This window comes from Balaenoptera ricei, chromosome 15, assembly GCF_028023285.1.
Source record: "Balaenoptera ricei isolate mBalRic1 chromosome 15, mBalRic1.hap2, whole genome shotgun sequence".
Classification (NCBI taxonomy): domain Eukaryota; kingdom Metazoa; phylum Chordata; class Mammalia; order Artiodactyla; family Balaenopteridae; genus Balaenoptera; species Balaenoptera ricei.
The window spans coordinates 30,400,615-30,420,476 of record NC_082653.1 but is presented as its reverse complement, the minus strand read 5'-3'; the positions used below and the strand labels follow the sequence as shown (position 1 = coordinate 30,420,476).

At 52.5% G+C, this 19,862-nt stretch overlaps 1 protein-coding gene across 9 annotated transcripts; it reads left to right on the top strand.

Annotated features, from left to right (window-relative positions):
• The first annotated feature begins 7,521 nt into the window (after positions 1-7,521).
• On the top strand, positions 7,522-18,080 carry LZTS3 (leucine zipper tumor suppressor family member 3). 9 transcript variants are annotated; one of them, XM_059896496.1, is made up of 7 exons: positions 7,522-7,636; positions 11,992-12,100; positions 12,287-12,445; positions 12,722-12,878; positions 13,477-13,947; positions 14,285-15,151; positions 15,492-18,080. In XM_059896496.1, exons 4-7 carry the CDS (start codon positions 12,807-12,809, stop codon positions 16,188-16,190), a joined length of 2,109 nt encoding a protein of 702 aa, XP_059752479.1. In that variant the 5' UTR covers positions 7,522-7,636; positions 11,992-12,100; positions 12,287-12,445; positions 12,722-12,806; the 3' UTR covers positions 16,191-18,080. The 9 variants fall into 9 exon arrangements, with proteins under 9 accessions (XP_059752479.1, XP_059752475.1, XP_059752477.1 ...); XM_059896492.1 differs by having other exon boundaries at positions 11,989-12,100; XM_059896494.1 differs by lacking the exon at positions 12,287-12,445 and having other exon boundaries at positions 11,989-12,100.
• Positions 18,081-19,862: the final 1,782 nt, after the last annotated feature.

Below are 19,862 nucleotides of genomic sequence, written 5' to 3'. Positions count from 1 at the left end.
TCCCTTCTGTATAACTTGGTGGGTAGGACGCCCAAAGGATCACAACAGCCTGCTAATTTGATAGGTTTTCATTTGCATCTCTTCAATATCAGCTGAAGATGTTTACAACTGCTTATTAGCCATTTGTATTCTGTGAATGATATATTTCTATCTTTTACCCATTTATCTATAGACCCAGGGTTTTTGTGGTTTCATTCATCATTCAGCAAATGAATGCTGAGTGTCTGTTATGTCCTTGCATTAGTTTTCTAGTGATGCTGTAACAAATTACCACAAACTTAGTGTTGTAAAACAACACAAATTTATTATCTTGTAGTTATGTAGAAGTCCAATACAGGTCTTACTGGGCTAAAATCAAGGTAAGGCTATGTTTCTTTCTGGAGGCTCTTTTCCATCTTCAAGAGACTACCCATATTCCCATGGCCCCCATCCTCCATCTGCAAAGCGAGCTACGTTGTATCTCTCTAACCATACTTCCATAGTCGCATCTCCCTGCCCGCCCCCCCAATCCACCACCGACTTCCTCTTCCATTTTTTTTTAAATTTATTTATTTATTTATTTATTTATGGCTGTGTTGGGTCTTCGTTTCTGTGCTAGGGCTTTCTCTAGTTGCGGCAAGTGGGGGCCACTCTTCATCGCGATGCGCGGGCCTCTCACTATCGCAGCCTCTCTTGTTGCGGAGCACAGGCTCCAGACGCGCAGGCTCAGCAATTGTGGCTCACGGGCCTAGTTGCTCCGCGGCATGTGGGATCTTCCCAGACCAGGGCTCAAACCCATGTCCCCTGCATTGGCAGACAGATTCTCAACCACTGCGCCACCAGGGAAGCCCCCTCTTCCATTTTTTAAAAAAATATTTATTTATTTGGATGTGCTGTGTCTTGGTTGTGGCATGCAGGATCTTCATTGCCGTGTGCAGGATCCTTAGTTGGGGCATGTGGGATCTAGTTCCCTGACCAGGGATTGAACCCGGGCTCCCTGCATTGAGAGTGTTGAGTCTTAGCCACTGGACCACCAGGGAAGTCCCCCTCTTCCATTTTTAAGTACCCTTGTGATTACATGGAGCCCACTTGGATAATCTCCCAATTTTAAAGTTATTAGAAAACTTAATTCTATCTACAATCTTTCCCCCCCACCCCCGGATAGTATTTATTTACTTATTTATTTATTTATTTATTTTGTATTTATGGCTGTGTTGGGTCTTCGTTTCTGTGCGAGGGCTTTCTTTAGTTGTGGCAAGCGGGGGCCACTCTTCATCGCGGTGCGCGGGCCTCTCACCATCGCGGCCTCCCTCATTGTGGAGCACAGGCTCCAGACGCGCAGGCTCAGTAATTGTGGCTCACGGGCGCAGTTGCTCCGCGGCATGTGGGATCTTCCCAGACCAGGGCTCGAACGCATGTCCCCTGCATTGGCAGGCAGACTCTCAACCACTGCGCCACCAGGGAAGCCCTATCTACAATCTTAATTCTCCTTTGCCATGTAACCTAACATAGTCACGGGTCCTGGGAATTAGGACTTGGACATCTTTGGAAGGCCATTATTCTGCTTACCAGAGTATTAAGATGGAAATATGGAATTTTAAAAAAGGATCCTGTCTACATGGGTGCTACAAGCTAGTGGGGAAGACAGGTGATTAATCAATCACACAATTTTCTTCTTTTGTCTCATTTGTCAGATTTTGGCATTAAGATTATTCTACCTTTATAAAACAGAGAGCTTTCCTTTTTTCTTTTTAATTTTATTGAAGTATAAAAAAGTTGATTTACAGTGTTGTGTTAATTTCTGCTGTACAGCAAAGTGACTCAGTTATACATACGTATTTTCTTTTTCATATACTTTTCCATGATGGTTTATCACAGGATATTGAATATAGTTCTCTGTGCTGTACAGTAGGACCTTGTTTATTATTCCTATATATAATACTTTGCATCTGCTAATCCCAAATTCCCAATCCTTCTCCTCCCCAACCCCCCTTCCCCTTGGCAACCACAAGTCTGTTCTCTATGTCTGTGAGTCTGTTTTTGTTTCGTAGATATGTCCATGTGTGTCGTATTTTAGATTCCTTATAAAAATATCATATGGTATTTGTCTTTCTCTTTCTGACTTACTGCGCTTAGTATGATAATCTCTAGGTCCATAGAGCTTTTCCTCTTTCCCTATGATTTAGAATGACCTGTTTATAGATTGGTAGAACTCAGCCATAAAACAATCTAGGGCCAGTGCCGTTTAAAAGGGTAGACATTTGGGACTTCCCTGGTGGTCCAGTGGTTAAGACTCCACACTTCCACTGCAGGGGGCACGGGTTCGATCCCTGGTTGGGGAACCAGATCCCGCATGCCACGTGGCGTGGCCAAAAAAGATAGATTTTTAACAATGCTAATTCTTTTTGTAGTTTTTTTTGTTTTTTTTTGTTTTGGCTGCCTTGGGTCTTTGTTGCTGCGCGCAGGCTATTCTTCGTTGCGGTTGCTGGGCTTCTCATTGCGGTGGCTTCTCTTGTTGCAGAGCATGGGCTCTAGGCGCGTGGGCTTCAGTAGTTGTGGCGCTCGGGCTCAGTAGTTGTGGCTCGCGGGCTCTAGAGCGCAGGTTCAGTAGTTGTGGCGCACGGGCTTAGTTGCTCCGCAGCATGTGGGATCTTCTGGGACCAGGGCTCGAACCTGTGTCCCCTGCACTGGCAGGCGGATTCTTAACCACTGCCCCACCAGTGAAGTCCCTCTTTTTGTAGTTATTGATCTTATTAAAAACTATAATGTTTTAATGTTTAACCATTTTTCTGTCTGGAAGCTTTAGTGCAATAAAACAAAACATTGAAAAAGAAAAGCTCATTTTGTTATAGATAAAATGATTGCATCCTAGGAACCTCTTTTATACTTCAGCCTTGCTTCCCTCCCCTCCAGGTCTGTAACTTGAGTGCACTTCTTCAGCAAGACCTTCTATCTTATTCAGAATTGGGATCCCCTGCAGTCTCAACTTCTCCTTAGTACTTACCACTCTCTAATTCACTATATATTTTACTCATTGTCTTCTCCCACTAGAACGCAAACTCCATTGGGGCAGGGATTTTTGAGCAAATATTTAATATCTAATAGTCTGTCTAAATTTTCAGAGCTTACTCACCTGTTTATTCTTGCAAGCAAACTTCTTTACCTTAAAAAAATTTTTTGTTTTACAAAAGTAACACATGCTTGTTTTAAAAAGTGCAAACATTACCAAAGTGCCTAGAGTCCTCTCTTCTGTCATGCTCCCTGAAATCCCACCATCTCAAGGTAGCCACTGTTAATAGTTTGGTATGTATCTTTCCAGACTTTTCTATGCGTGTACATATATATTCTTTTAAAAATAATAGAAAAATTAGAGTATAGTGTGTATACATGTGATTCTGCCACTTGGTTTTTTGGATTTGCATTGCATTGGTTGCATTGTTATTCACTTGATCAGTCTTCTCTTAGCAGATTGATGTATTTAGGTTTAAAAAAACTTTTTTTTGACTATTACGCCATTATGTCAATGACTGTCTTTGTACATCTGTCATATTATTTGTGATGGTATTTCTTCCAGAAATGGAATTGTTGGGTCCAAGGATATACGCATTTCTCATTTTAATAAATTACCCAATTGTCCTCCCAAAAGGTTGTACCAATTTATACTCTCAAAAATACTTTGTGGGGCTTCCCTGGTGGCTCAGTGGTTAAGAATCCGCCTGCCAGTGCAGGAGACACGAGTTCTAGCCCTGGTCCTGGAAGGTCCCACATGCCGCGGAGCAGCTAAGCCCGTGTGCCACAACTACCGAGTTCGTGCTCTAGAGCCCGTGCAGAAGCACCACAATGAGAAAACCACGCACCACAACAAAGAGTAGACCCCGCTCACGGCAACTAGAGAAAGCCGGCGCACAGCAATGAAGACCCAACGCAGCCAAAAAAAAAAAACAGTTTGTGATTTCCTATTTCCCTACATCCTCACCAACATGGATTTTTAATTTTTGTTAGCCTGATATACTCTTTTTTTTTTGGCTGCGCCTCGTGGCTTGCGGGATCTTAGTTCCCCGACCAGGGGTCAAACCCGGGCCCTTGGCGGAGAAAATGAGGAGTCCTAACCACTGGACTGCCAGGGAATTCCCTGTTAGTCTGATATACTCTTGTTTTAATTACTTGCTCTTCACCCCATTGGTGAGGCAGAGATTCCCTCCTTAGGGTTATGGGGATAGCCAAACACAATACCTGAAACTGAGCAGGTGAGATTGACAGCACATATACTCACAGCCCAGGGGAGGAGAACACCACAAGCCACCCAGGGCCACACAGGTGTTGCACTCAGGAATACAGTGAACAACCAGGGACTGTGGGAGGCAGACTTTGTAGCAGCAAGAGGGTGAGTGCCCCCTGGTTCCTGCAGGGGATCTGATTGGCTTGTTTGAATAAATCTGAGGGCCGGCAGAGAACTGAAACCCACTACAATACTCAGAGATAAGCAGAAACTGCACCTTGTCCATTTGATAAGGAGGATTGTTTGACTAGGGCAACTTTCAGTTAGGCCATTTGAGGCCCTCTAGATTTTGTCAAGGTAGCACAAAATATTGAACTTAATTTCAACCATTCCTGGTTAATTATGAGGGTTCTTTGGGGTATTGATTTTTGAATGACTTTTTGGCATCTATTATGATGATTGTTTTTCTCATTTAACACACTCATGGATTATTAAGTTCATATACAATAATATTTAATTTTATTTCCTTGATTTGTATTTAGGATTTTTTTCCCCCTCTGAACTGATAAGTGTGACTGGTTTGTAGTTCTCCTTTCTAATCTTCCTTTATTGCGAATTGTGGCTTCATGAAATGAAATATTTACCATTTTTGGTTTCCTGTGCTCTGATACAGACTTACAGGGTGAGGATTATCTGTTCATTGAAAGTTTGAGAGAATTCTTCCATTAAACCATCTGGGCCTAGAGCCTGTTTTGGACATCTTTCTTGGATAATATTTTCAACATCTTTCTTATTTTTATAATTTTATTTCCCAGAAAACTGTCCACATTATCAAGGTTTTCATATGCATTAGAACAGAGCCAGATACGATTATTCTCTTATTTTCCTGGTGTTCTTAAGATGCAAAACCACATTCTCCATCACATAAGAACAGAGAACTATAAAAAGAGATTAAGTTGAGATCAAGACAGAGGTGGGTAGAAAATGGCTAAAATGAAAGGAAAATAAACAGAATGAAATATTTTATTAGAGAAAACAGAGTACCTTTGAAGAAAATTAAATCAGTGATGTTGAAAAAACAAAAACAAAAAACTTGAGATAGTGTCTCCAGGATTCGGAGAAAAGGGACAAAGAGATTTAATTGACAATGGCAATCCAACGTGATAATTTTAGGGGAGAAAAAAATCCAAAACAATCTGTTCATAGAATGGACAAGAAAGAACATAGAAGAAAACTTTTCTCAGTTGAAAAGAAGACCTTTTTTATTTCTGGAAAAGTAACAGAAAAATGCCTATACTGAGAATTATACTGGCAAAATGTTTGACTTCTGAGGGTAAAGAAAAATCCCAACAAGCACCAGGTGAATTGCTCGCCTAAAAGAGACCAGCCCAGGGACTTCCCTGGTGGTCCAGCGGTTAGGGCTCCACGCTCCCAATGCAGGGGACCGAGGGCTCCATCCCTGGTCAGGGAATTAGATCCTTCATGCCGCAACTAAAAAAAGATCTGGCATGCCCCGAAGATCCTGCTTGCTGCAACTAAGACCCGCCACAGCCAAATAAATACATAAATATTATAAAAAATAAAAGAGACCAGCCCAGCTTTGTTACCTTTTTTTTTTGAGCTATAATTGACATATAACATTATATTAGTTTCAGGTGTACTTGCTACCATTTTAAGAGCCAAAAGAATGGGATAAGGACAAGAGAGTCTTGACGGGGATAGTTTAAGATTCAAGAATTCTATAAATAGTCAAGCCACCATGTGTGTAAAGACAGTAGAAAGGCATTCTCACCTAGGGCAAAGACTTAGAAAAAGGTAACATCCCAGAGTTCTCCTTGAAATCACCAGTCAAGTGGGAGATGAGTCTGAATGAGGAACAGAAAAATTAGTGCATAAAAAACTGGCAGTGACATTGTTACTAATTAAACGAAGCATTGGCAAAAGCCAAAAACAATGATTGAAAAAGAGGATTTTGTGACTTAAAAAAAAAAAAGTGTAAACAAAAGCTGGGTCTATCATCCTGGATTAAGTGGACAGATAAAAGTAAGTGTGAGGGCAGCAGGCCAAGAGGTGGAAATTTCTCATTACACAAGGAGGAACATAAAAATGAATGATTTGTCATTGACTTTAATAATTTGTGAAATTTAAACTGCATTTTTATTTGATAAACTTAAAGGCAACAACCAGGAGAATTAAAAACAGGCTTTCTGCATTGCAAATCACTATAGCAGATAAAAGCAAATATGGAAAAATTCAGAAAACAGGAAATAGCCAAAAATAAAAACCATAAAGTAGGATGACAGATGACCAAACAAGTCATCTGTAACAGTAGAGCTACAATGGGTTAAATGCCAGCCGGAGTGGAGACGCTGCAGTTTTTAGGACTGACACTTTGTGCCTCCAGGCTCTTGCTAATCCTTAACCCTAGGCCTGGCTTGCTTGTCTACCCTATTCAAGCTAAGGCCTCACTTCCAGACAGACTTCTTCCTCCCGGCAGTCCTCCGGGGCCACCTGGGGCGGAATGAGCACTCTTCTCACAGACCTGGCAAGTGCGTGCGAAGCTGGTGCTCCAGATCTGAGACGAACCACCTTACTCCCTCTCACTCCGAGGGGCCAGGCATCCTGCCAGGTTCGGCCCACAGGGTGAAGCCGTCAAACCCTGCTCGATTGTAATGTTATGTCTTTATCCTTGTCGCCCGCCTTTTCCCCCACGACGGTGATCCTCCGTGACAATCAAGTTTCAAACCGGTTCCGATTGCTGACGGACACAGTCACGGACCCGCGAAGCCTCCCCTATGCCCTCCTGCTTGTCCCCGCGCCCAGAAGGGTCTTCCAAGCGCGTTGTCGGATCCACTCCAGACGGCTCGCCCCGCCCCCACCTTGCAGACTTGCAAGGTCTCCACGGCGTTCGCTGGGAAGTCGCGTCCCGAAGAGCGGGAGCGCGAGAGCAATAGGGCTCGGGGCTTAGCTTCTAGAGCCCCTTCCCCAAGCCAGAGGGGCTCCTCCCTGTCGCCAAAGATGTGGGGTTCAAGGAGGGCGCGGTCCTACTGGATTTATTGAAGAGGAAAGACTGGGGGCTGAGCCCAAGGGTCTTGAGGGTTAACAGGGAATGAGCAGGGGGCTCGGGGCAGACTCGCGGCGTCCTGGGGTGGGTGAAAGAGAGGGGTCCCACGCACGGGCCTGGACGCAGAGACGAAAGGGTTAAGGCATTGGGCCCCGCCCCAGCCCGGGGATTGGCGGGCCCGGGGGCCGTGGCTGGAGGGCGTGCCCGCGTTTGCCGCAGCCGCGAGTGGGCGGGGCCCAGGCGGGGAGTGGGAGGGGCGCGGAGCGCAGCCGGGCCCGCGCCTCGCGCCCTGCCGGGCGGGCTTCTGGCTGCGCCAGCTAGCCGGGCGGGCGGCGCCCGCGCCGAAGACCCCGCACCGGACCCTGAGATAGCGAGTAAGTGAGGCAGGCCCACTGCGGCGCCCCTCCCGGCTCCGACCTGTCGCCTTGCCCGCTGCACCGCGAGGCTTGTTCGGTAGGACCCGGAGCCGGGGAGGGGGCGCGTCCCACTGCTGGGATCCTTGGGGGTGAGGGGAGTGAAGATGAGGCCGATGATGTCATGGATGCTTCGCAGGGCCTGGGGGAAGGTGGCGGCCGGAGGGGGTGCGGCCCGGATTATGTCACCTCTTCCCTCTGCGCCCCGCCCCCCGGGCCACACGCCTTGGTGGGGAGCACCGGGAGGTACGGGAGGGATTTCCCCCACCGCAGAGACCACCCCACCCCCGGGCACTTCCTCGGGATGGCCTGTGGCCGGGGTCTCTATCTGTCGCGGGCAGCGCCCGAACACCCGCCCCCCGCCACCCCCCCACCCCCGTGCAGGAGGCTCGTGTGTGCGCGTGTGTGTGCTCGGGGTGCGTGTTGGGGGCGCTGTCAGCCCCGTCAGTCCTGAAACATGGGATTTATCAGAGCCAGGATCTAGGGGATGGGGCCCTTCCCCCTTTGTCGCCAAGGGAAGATGGATCTTCCCTCACACATCCCAACCAAGAAGTTCTGGAGACCTCTGCACCCCCAAAAGTCCTACAGTGCCCCTGATACCTTTTCTCCCTCAGTCCTTCTTCCCGGAAGCCCTTCCTGATTTTCCTGTCCGATTCATTGCTTCTTTGCATTGCTCATAACTAGCATTCCCACACGCATTCTCTCTGCATCTCCTCAGTGCCAGGGGCCAGAGATCCCAAGACTGCCGTCCGTTCCCCCTGGGGGTACTCACAGGCCAGTCTCAGAATGAAATATCCCTGGAGTGGCCTGAGCCAAGTGCTCCAAGACCGCCCTCCCCCCTCTCCCAGGGTAGATCAGGGATGCTGTCCTGGGAGGCAGCATTTGGATTGGTCCTTGAAGGATGCAGGATGGGCACAGAGAGCTGAGAAGAGATTTTGTGTGTAGAGTGGAGAGGGGCTCAGGTCAAGGGAAATAGGATGAGCAACAGGAGAGGCCTTGGGGGCCCTGCTGCAAGCTCTGCTCTGGTTCTGAGGGCTGAGAGGAATGCCAGGTATTTACCCATAATACATTCACTTCTTAAGATTCCTGTAAGGTAGGTGTGAGAACCCAAGGTGGAATAACCTGCATGCAGTTCCACCCCTAATCAGTTGAGCTGGGATTTACACTTGGAGCTGATACCTCCATAACTCTATTGCACTTGGTGCAATAGAATTTGGGCAGAGCACAGACAAGATCGGCTTTGCCCTTTCGGAAGGGTCCCTTGGCAGCTGCACAGGGGAGGGAGTGCTGGGGAAGAAAGCCCAGTGAGGAGCCCCCCACAAGGATGCTGGCAGGAGGGGCTGCTGAGATCTTTAGGGGGTGAGTGGGCTGAGTTTGGGGCCTCTGAGACCCAAGAGAAGGGTGGAGTGTTCCTAGTTTTGGGAGGGACACAGGTACGGCGGGGTGGGTGGTCACTGTAGGATGGAAGGACCTGCCCATGTAACCCCCAGGTATTGTCTATTTGGCCTGTTCATGACCACTAATACTGTGTGTAATGTCCTAGGCACTGAGAGCTGATAGGACAGAGATAGAGGCAGAATCGGGCAACAGGCTGTCATCCCAGGTTGTTGAGCTGAGGCCATGAGGCTGTCTTTGCCGACCACACTCAGCTACCTGGGCTAGTTCAGGACCCTGACCACAAATGAAGCTCAAACCCTTCCCCTGGGCTCAGTTTCCACCTATCAGGGAAACATAACGCCCCTCCTTATCCTACCAGTCCCTGCTGGGGTTTTGTGGAAAGAAGCTTCAGCAGCCCAAGCTTGGGAGAGAGAAGGGGCAGGGAACGTTTGCATGGGGTTGACCATAACAGGTTAGAATTATGGCAAGAAGCTCTTTGGGGAGAGAGACTCCAGGAAGAGCTGCAGTGGGTTGGTAGTCAAAGATTCCCCAGGTAAACCACAGGGATAGGAGGCTCAGGAAACAGTTCTGGGACCTCATTTCCATCCATCCAGGGCTCTGGGCATCCAGACCTTCCTGGGGACAACACACAATCCAGGGAAACAGTGGGTCAGGGTGGAATATGATCAGCCCCAAACTATGGTCAGATTCTCCTTTCCTGAATCTCAGAGAAGGTAGTATTGCATGTTTGTACTGCACAAACATGTTTGCAAAGAACCTTCCTGTCACTCTCATGATCAACATGATCACTTCTGAGGTTTGCTCCTGTCCACACCCAGGCTTCTGGTGGAGCCCCCTTGCCTAGATCTCTAATCTCACTATTGATGTCTTCCTTCAGGATATCGCCACACTCAGGTTTCTACCATGTTAAATTCTAAAATTAGAAAAGAGCCCTTGGATCCCAAACCACCTTAAATTACTGCCTTCTCTGGCCTTCTCTTAAAAGAGAGGGGAACTCTTCCATCTTTCCCTCCAGACCCCCCTCCTACTCCTGTAGTCTGGCTCTGCCTTGCACCACTTTTCTGAAATCATTCTCTCATAGACACCAGTGATGTTTCCACCTGCCAAATTCAGGACACCCTCGCCAATCCCAATTTTACCTGGTCCCTTTAAAAAAAATTTTTTTAATATAAATTTATTTATTTTTGGCTGCGTGGGGTCTTTGTTGCTGGGCACGGGCTTTCTCTAGTTGCAGTGAGCGGGGGCTACTCTTCGTTGCAGTGCGTGGGCTTCTCATTGCAGTGGCTTCTCTTGTTGCAGAGATGGGCTCTGGGCCTGTGGGCTTCAGTAGTTGTGGCTCGCAGGTTCTAGAGCGCAGGCTCAGTAGTTGTGGTGCACCGGCTTAGTTGCTCCGCGGCATGTGGGATCCTCCCAGACCAGGGCTCGAACCCGTGTCCCCTGCATTGGCAGGCGGATTCTTAACCACTGCGCCACCAGGGAAGCCCTGGCCCCTTTTTTAACGCCAGGAGCTGCCCCCACATTCTTGCAGCCCACTCCATCTTGGTCTTCAGGGCCTGCCTTCTCCTGGCCTTCTTCCCACTCCCACACCACCTCCCAGTCTTCTGGGGCTCTGCCACTCGAGCTCCATGCTGGGCGCCACCCACACCACCCTTTAATGCTCATGATTCCAGTCTCTCTTTCCATCCGGTATGTGACAGATATCTTTCTCTGGTCTTCCTCAAATCACCCATTTCCCCCAAACATTCTCTTCCTGTCAAGTTAAGGGTGTCACACCCATCCTGGTGCCCCAGTCCAGATTCCTCCCTTGCCCCCACCCCCTGAACACCATCTGTATGAAATTCTGTCCGTTCTTCCTCCCTGCCCAGATCTTCCCACTGGTTCTAAGCCTCAGGCCTCACAGCCTCCACCCTCTCAGTCCCCAGCTGCTCCCTACACTGCATCCAGAGATGGCAAGAGAAGGGGGTCATGCTTAGGCTGGGAGGGGGATATCTGGGCTGGAGTATACTGGGAGTGGAGACAGCATGGCCAGGGTGAGTCAAGAGGCACCTAGGGCTTCCCTGGTGGCGCAGTAGTTAAAAATCCACCTGCCAATGCAGGGGACGCGGGTTCGAGCCCTAGTCCAGGAAGATCCCGCATGCCACGGAGCAACTAAGCCCGTGCACCACAGCTACTGAGCCTGTGCTCTAGAGCCCGCGAGCCACAACTACGGGGCCCGCGTGCCTAGAGCCCGTGCTCCGCAACAATAGAAGCCACCGCAATGAGAAGCCCACGCATCGCAACGAAGAGTAGCCCCCATTCACCGCAACTAGAGAAAGCCTGTGCGCAGCAACGAAGACCAAATGCAGCCAAAGATATTTAAAAAAAAAAAAAAAAGGGAGGCACCTAGGGCATCAGATGAATGGAGGCACTCACTCTCAGGGTCCTGCACTTGCTGCTTAAATTTCGCCCTAGGTGCCTCTCTTGCCTCACCCTAAGTCTCAGCCTTGTGGGACATGTGGAACAGATTAGCTTAAAGGAGGAATGTAGTAAAGTCCTGTTCTCCACACCTGGGGGGTTGGGGGGAGATGCTGATAGAATGGAATTTTACAAAGGCAGTGTGGACTGGTTTGTGGTAAGTTTTCCAACCACCTAGGGCTGTAATTCCAGGTGTGATGGCCAGAAGACTGAAGGGCAAGAGTTTTGTTAAGGCTCCCCTGGTCTGGGGCCTGATAGCACAAACACAGCATTAAAAATGGGCATATGGGTAGAAGACAGTTTGAAGAGCACTCAAGGGGCCAAGGGCTGCTACCTGTACCCCTTCACCTTGGTAGAGAAGGAAGCTTCCCTGCCTGGTTTCTGGTGGGAACAGGGGTTAAAGGCCTGAAGGGCGCCCCCTTCCATTTCTGGCACACGTATTTGAGCGTCTACACTCACAGTAGGCACTGCCTGCTCCCACTGCCTGGCTGGATATGAGGATCTCTGGGGCAGGTCTTCCCAGGTGCGGACTTGAGACAAAGGAACCAGGAAGCGGGGCCTTCCTGAGCGCAGGTAACCCGAGGCCCTGCTCCCCCTGCTCCTGTGGGCCGGCCCTGGGGGAGGAGGGACGCACGTCCACTGAAGGGCTCAGAGAAATTCACGGTGAACTGAGCAGGGTCAAGGTCCACAGGGAGCGGGGGAGGGGGGTAATCCAGGAAGTCTTCCCGAAGGCAGTGAATTCTCGGAGGGGTTCTGCAGGCGCTGAATCCTCCTGGGCGCCGCTGGGCGCAGAGGCCCCGCCCCTGCCCCCGCCCACCTGTAGGAACAGCAGGCCTGGAGGGAGGCATGGCAGGCTCCCGCGCTGGCGGCGCTGCGTCCTCTGCCCCGGCCTCAGCCAGCCCGGGGGCCTCTGCTGAGGTACTGACCATGGGTAGGGGGCCCTCTCGTGCCAGGCCCCCATGCGGCGGAGTTGGGAAGACCTCCGGGAGGGCCCCCTGCTAAGCGCTGCAGCTGAGGTCCCCGGCCGTCCGCGAGGGGCGGGGCATGCCCGTGGTGGCCCAGATGCGCGCCGCCGCGGCAGCTCCCGCCCACCCGACCCCCAATACCCTTGTCCCCTCCCCGCGCCCGCCGTCCTGTGGTGCCTGGCATGCGGCAGCTCTGCGAGGTAGGTCCTCCATTCCTCCCATTTCGCAGAGGAGAAAACTGCAGTCCGGGATGGCTCAGTCGGCCCGTCCAAAGTCTCGCAGCTGGTCCTGGCCGAGCTGCGAGAGTGAGGCACATGGCCCCTGCAGACCGGGCCTCGGAGCGTCCAAGGCTTGAGGACCCGTCGGCCCCCCACCCCCTTGGAGAGGCAAGGAGAGGATCCTGCGCTGGTAGTGAGCCTCCACTTCTGCCCTTGACTGCAACACCCTAGGTTAGGGGGCCGGGAAGGACTCCCATCCACAGTTTTTGGATAGGGGTGGGTTTCTCTCCCTCCCTTAAGTTCTGAGTTTCCCTACTGAATCCAGGTACTGCTGTCCCCTTCCAACCCCATCTCCCCAGCCCATGAGGTTGGGATATAGGGGTCCAGACCCTGAGTAAAGTACACCTGAGTTCTGGGGGTTGCAGTGAAGAGTTGAGGGGGTCACTGAGTCTGGGAGGCTCATGAAGGAGGTGGGTTTGAGGTGGGAGTTAAGGAATGGAATACTGAGCAGAGCAAAGCTAGGAGGGTAGGTGCATGGTCCCTGGGGGTTGGGCTTTGTCAGGTGTGCAACGGGCAGCCCCTATTACCAAGCTATCATTACTTACCCAGCCCTATTCCTTTACCTTGGGTGTTTGGGAACTCTTGTACCCACTATAAGGAAGGGGACACTGAGGGGCTGGGTGCAGGTGCTGCCGGGCCGGGCTTGCATGGGGTGGTGGGGGTGGAGGTGGGGCTGACCTATCTGCTTTCCCACCTGTGCCCACAGTGCACCCCTGGCTTAGTCATGGCGAAGCTGGAGACACTGCCTGTGCGCGCTGATCCAGGGCGGGATCCCCTCCTGGCCTTTGCCCCTCGGCCCTCTGAGCTCGGACCCCCAGACCCTCGCCTGGCCATGGGCAGTGTGGGCAGTGGGGTGGCCCACACTCAGGAGTTCGCCATGAAGAGTGTGGGCACCCGCACGGGGGGTGGGGGCAGCCAAGGCAGTTTCCCTGGCCCCCGTGGCAGTGGGGCCAGCAGGGAGAGGCCAGGCCGCTACCCTTCAGAGGACAAGGCTCTCGCCAATTCACTCTACCTCAATGGCGAGCTACGGGGCAATGACCACACAGATGTCTGCGGCAATGTGGTGGGCAGCAGTGGTGGCAGCAGCAGCAGCGGCGGCAGTGACAAGGCCCCACCACAGTATCGTGAGCCCAGCCACCCACCCAAGCTCCTGGCCACCTCTGGCAAGCTAGACCAGGTCAGTCCCCAGGGCCTTTTCCTGGGGCGGGCGGCAGCCCAGAGAGGAGGGTGAAGTGGGCCTTCTTGGACGTTTTTGGGTTGTAGGGGCTGAGATAGAAGCTGGGTTGGGGAGCCTTGGGGGCCAACTCCAGCTGGTAGGTCTAGGGCAGAGACTTGGCTGTGAGGGGGGCAGGTGGTGGATGTAAGGTGGGACTCCAGCCAGGAGGGACTCCCAGGATGGAGATCCAACGGGGGTGGGAGGTGGGGCTGAACAAGTCTAGATCAGAGGGAAGAGACTGGGGGCAAGGCTAAGGTCCCATCCTGATGTCCACTCCCCCTTCCTTGCTTTTGTGCAGTGCTCAGAGCCGCTAGTTCGGCCTTCGGCCTTCAAGCCTGTTGTACCCAAAAATTTCCACTCCATGCAGAACTTGTGCCCGCCCCAGACCAACGGGACCCCTGAGGCACGACAGGGCCCTGGTGGCCTCAAGGGTGGACTGGACAAGTCTCGGACCATGACCCCAGCGGGTGGGGGTGGGGGCGGCCTCTCAGACTCAGGCCGGAACTCACTCACAAGCCTGCCCACCTACAGCTCCAGCTATAGCCAGCACCTGGCGCCCCTCAGTGCCTCCACTAGCCACATCAACCGCATTGGCACTGCCAGCTATGGTAGTGGCAGTGGTGGCAGCAGCAGCGGTGGTGGGTCAGGCTACCAGGACCTGGCAACCTCCGACAGTGTGCGGGCCTCCAGCAAGAGTGGGTCATCCTCATCCATGGGGCGGCCAGGCCACCTGGGATCAGGGGACGGCGGAGGTGGAGGCCTGCCATTTGCGGCCTGCTCACCACCCTCGCCCAGTGCTCTGATCCAGGAGCTAGAGGAACGGCTGTGGGAGAAGGAGCAGGAGGTGGCAGCTCTGCGGCGTAGCCTGGAGCAGAGCGAGGCGGCAGTGGCCCAGGTGCTGGAGGAGCGTCAGAAGGCCTGGGAGCGTGAGCTGGCTGAGCTGCGGCAGGGCTGCAGTGGGAAGCTGCAGCAGGTGGCCCGGCGCGCCCAGCGCGCCCAGCAAGGCCTACAGCTGCAGGTGCTGCGGCTGCAGCAGGACAAGAAGCAGCTGCAGGAGGAGGCAGCCCGGCTGATGAGGCAACGGGAAGAGCTTGAGGACAAGGTTGCCGCCTGCCAGAAGGAACAGGCCGACTTCCTGCCCCGGATGGAGGAAACTAAGTGGGAGGTGCAGACTGGGGGATTGGGCATCTCCCTGTGTCCCCTTCCTTCTGTCTCTCTGGAGGAACCCAGAGCAGCAGCCCACAGCTATCACAAGGGGAGTGAAGGTTGTGCAGGGATCAATTAGGAGTGTCTGTGAGGACCAGAGCTGTCCCAGGCTGTGTGAGATTAGCCATGTCTGTCCCAAGTCTGAGGAGGGAAGCCTGCATGTCATTTCTGCCATGATGAGGAGCTGACCCTGAGCCCCGGGGCAGCTTGATGCCCTGGGGCTGGATATGGGGGCTGGGGTGGGGGTGAGCAGAGCTCTGCCTTCACCCTGACTTCTCTTCTCACCTGTCCCTGCCCAGGTATGCCAGAAGGCTGGGGAGATTTCCCTACTGAAGCAGCAGCTGAAGGACTCGCAGGCGGACGTGTCCCAGAAGCTGAGTGAGATTGTTGGGCTGCGCTCGCAGCTGCGGGAGGGCCGGGCCTCACTGCGGGAGAAGGAGGAGCAGCTGCTCAGCCTGAGGGACTCCTTCAGCAGCAAACAGGCCAGCCTGGAGCTGGGTGAGGGCGAGCTGCCCTCTGCCTGCCTCAAGCCGGCGCTGACCCCAGTGGACCCGGCCGAGCCGCAGGATGTGCTGGCCACCTGCGAGAGCGACGAGGCCAAGATGCGCCGTCAGGCTGGGGTGGCTGCTGCCGCCTCCCTGGTTTCCTTGGATGGGGAGGTGGATGCTGGGGGGGAGAGTGGGACTCGGGCCCTGCGGCGGGAGGTGGGGCGCCTGCAGGCTGAGCTGGCAGCTGAGCGGCGAGCCCGGGAGCGCCAGGGCGCCAGCTTTGCAGAGGAGCGCCGAGTGTGGTTGGAGGAGAAGGAGAAGGTCATAGAGTACCAGAAGCAGCTGCAGCTGAGTTATGTGGAGATGTACCAGCGCAACCAGCAGCTGGAGCGGCGGCTGCGAGAGCGGGGGGCTGCGGGAGGTGCCAGCACACCTACACCCCAACATGGGGAGGAGAAGAAAGCCTGGACCCCCTCCCGCCTCGAGCGCATCGAGTCCACAGAAATCTGATCCCCTACCTGGGCATGTGGCCTTTTGACAAATACCCAGTCAAAGGCCAGAGTCCCCAGTATCCCCTCCCTGCCATCTCTTTTCCCCATGTCCCCTGTATCCCCAGACCAAAGAGGTTCTCAAAGCAGCTGTGACCAGGCCCCTCCCCTGCCCTCCCCTCACTGGGTGCCTCCCAGCTCTACCACTGCCCCTCTGGGCAGCCCACTCAACCCTCCTCCCAAGGAGGAAACAGGGGAAGGGCAGAGTGAGGGGGGATGAGGAGCCCAGGCAGCAGAGGAACTCATGCTCCTTTTCTTGGCACTCCCTTGTTGGAGAGGTGGCAGGCCTTGCAGTGCTATGAGGTGCCCAGCTCCTTGGTGGGTCTGGGCTGCTACTGTCAGCCACCCTGTGTCCAGAGATGCTCTCTGTACCCATCTCCTAGGTCATGTAACCTGAGGGGGCCTGCGTGAGTTCTGCCAAAGCTGACACCTTGGACTCCTGGCCTCTCTCCTTCCAGTACTTTTCTCCCTCCCTGGGCAGATTGGCAGGACAAGTGGGAGCAGGTGGCCTACCTGTGGTTGAGAGGGCTACCTGCCCAGCCCCTCCCTGCCAAGGTCTCTTGGACTCAGGCCTCAGAGCCTGGCCTGGTCCTGAGTGTGTGTCCATATGTGTGTGCTGGAGGAGAGAAGGGCTGGGGCTGGAGGCTCAGTGCCCAGGGAAGATCTGCCATCCTATTCTTGAGAAGGGTCACCTGGAGGCTTCTTAGCTTTACCCTCACCCTTCTGACCAGGATCCCACAGGACAACAGCCCCATCTGCTTGGCTGACCCCACACCCAGGGCCACTGTCCAGCTCTAACTACAGCTATTAAGTGCCACCTGCCTCTCAGGCACTCCCCTCACCTAGTTTCTGAGGTCACATGAGTGTCTGTGATGTCTTCTTGTGTTTTCCCTGACTTGATTCCCTCAGCCACCTTCTGCTTTTGTGCTCAGCCTACTGCTTTCATGCTCAGAACATCATTGTCCTAGGCCGTCTCTTCCCCCAAACCTCACCTTTTCTTCCAGTAGAAAACTGCTTGATCTTTGGTGCACTGCCCACTTCCAAGTTCCACTGGGCCCAAGCTTGAGCCTGAGGCCCTTGTTTTGGGGGGTGGGAGTGGCTATGATTGCTCTTGAAGAGCAAGACTGAACTGAGAGGATCACTGACCCCTGGGTCCCAGAGGCCTGAAGTAGCCCAGTGCTTGCCCAGGGTAGGCATGGCCATCAGTGGGGACTGGGGCAGCCAATGTCACTTCCTTCTCTGGGGGCCCTCTCAGAGTCCATCTCCCCAAAATAAGAAGGGAAAGGCAAATTTCTAACACACCAGCAATAAAAATCGGAGGAGGCTTGGCCCTCAGCCCTTGTATTTCTCTCTTTTCACTCTCTCCTTCCCACCCACCCACAAGACTGGGTTTGTGGGGCAGGGTGGAGGGAGCTGGCAACTACTGTGAGCAATCCCCCGACCCCTGACCAGCCTCCTCCCATGACTGGTGACTGTTTAACGAGCTGTGCATCCCCCACAAAAACAGGAGTGCCCCTGTGGCCTCTGTCCTTCTGCACAGCCCTTTCCAGTGCCCCTCACCAGATCTCTGAGCTGGGTGGGGGGCTGTCCTGGCAATCACTGCCCATTCCACTCACCCTTCACTGCACCTGCCCCAGAAACTGGGCCTGGGCCAGAGGGGCAGGGGGAAGAGGAGGCATTAGTAGGAAAAAAAAAAATAGAAAAAAGTATGAACAGACTCAGCTTTGGGATTTCCAACCACAAAAGAAATTATATATAAATATATATAAATATATATCTCTACCACATGTGATGGAAAGACTTCGTTTTCTTTTCCCAAAGAAATAAAATGGAGAAAGCCTCTTGAATGGCACTCTTTTGGCATGCTTGTGTCTTTGCAGGTGTGGGAGGTGAGGCTGGGTGACGGGGGTGTGGAGGGCAAAGCTGGAGTAAACATTTCCCAGAGGAGGCATGAGACTGGAGGTGCTCACTGGGCCGTGCCAGGAAGTTGGCCCAAAGCCCAAGCTCCTCCCTGTTGCCCAGGAGGAGTAGTGGTTCCACGTTTCTGCCCAAAGGGGCTTTCTCTTCAGCTCAGACTGTTGCCAAAAGGGTTTCAAGCTAGTTCCAGCTCAGAATCTGGATACCAGACTGCTGGTCAGAAGGCAGGTGATGCAGGACAACTAGATGCAGCCTGCAGCGTCCTGAGCCACCTTACACTGATTAGCCGAAGTATGAGGGCAGAACACATGAAGGCTGAGAACTGGTTTGTAATTAGTGGTGAGGCCCCAAAGGCAGAAGCGACCCAAGCGTGCTTCAAGTAGGGAGCTGTCCTTTATAATTCCTTTGGTCATCCTCACAAAGACCCTCAATCAAGAATGCACTCTGCTACAAGTAACACAACCTGATTTACAGGACCTCAAAGAGTGGTTCATTTTTCCTCACCTGACAAAAAGTCTGGACATAAGCATCCTCTAAGTGTCATAGGTGTTGGTTCATCAAGGACCTAGACTTTTCATCCTCCTCCTCTCCCATCTTTTGCATGTTGTTCCCTCCATGCCACAAGGCGGCAGCCACAGCTGCGTGAAGTGACTGAGGCAGCAGCACTCATCATGAAAGTAAAAGCTTTCCAAGAAGCTTCACAGCACCATTCCCTTTAAATTTTGTGGGCTGGAACTGAGTCACATGCTCTTCTCACTTCAGGGAAGCCTGGGAAATTGAGTATTGGCAAAGAGGAACAGGATTGTCGTGGCTGCCAAGGAGCAGTTACAGTTCATTTCATCGCCTAGGCTCTCTCTGGGTTCTGCTGGCAAGGACAGAGTCATAATCAGCAACTCACAGTGTTTGCCCTGGTCCGGCCCCGGTGAGAGAACCCTCTCTGAGCAGTGGTGTCAGTGGTCTAGGGCCCCAAATGCTCACCCCCAGGCAAACAGTGCCCTCCACAGAGCTCAGGTGTTGATCATCCAATACATCATTGCTTTCAAACTGTCCAAAGGTAGGAGAAAATAGAGTTAATAAAGGCAACGACAGCTTCATTTTTCACCAAAAGTTAGAACTTATTTATTCTTGATTAAGCAGAATAATTCTGAAATAACTTCTGTTCATATCATTAAATTAGATTAAATTAAATTAAATTAAATTAAATTAAATGATATGAATGCCAGGCTTGCCTCTCCTTGCAGTGACGTGTCCTCCCTACATTGGCTTTGTCTCCCTGTCAAGACGGTGCCCTGGAGGGAGCACCATTTCTCAGGTCCCCTTCACAGCCCTTAGGATGGGTGGACCAGCAGCCAAGGCACGGATAAGGTGTGACCACCCTGATCACACTGATTGTCTCCAGTGCCCCCAGGGACGGCCGTCTGGGGCCAAGTCCTCCTGGAAGTCTCGAGAGTCTCTTCCATGCCTGGGTTGCCCATATCCACTCAGGTGGGAGCCCCCCTACTTGGGGAGGTGGAGGATCACCCTGACTCATCTGCCAAAGCTCTGGCCTTTTCAGACCAGCTCCTCACATCCATTTCTCCTAATAGGCTCGTCTATCCATCACTAACTCTCCTCCTGAGAACGCTTTCTAGATATATCTCTATTATAAATGCATGATTACCTCATTGTGCAGATAAGAAACTTGGCTTAGAGAATTTACGTGACTTCGCCAAGGCCA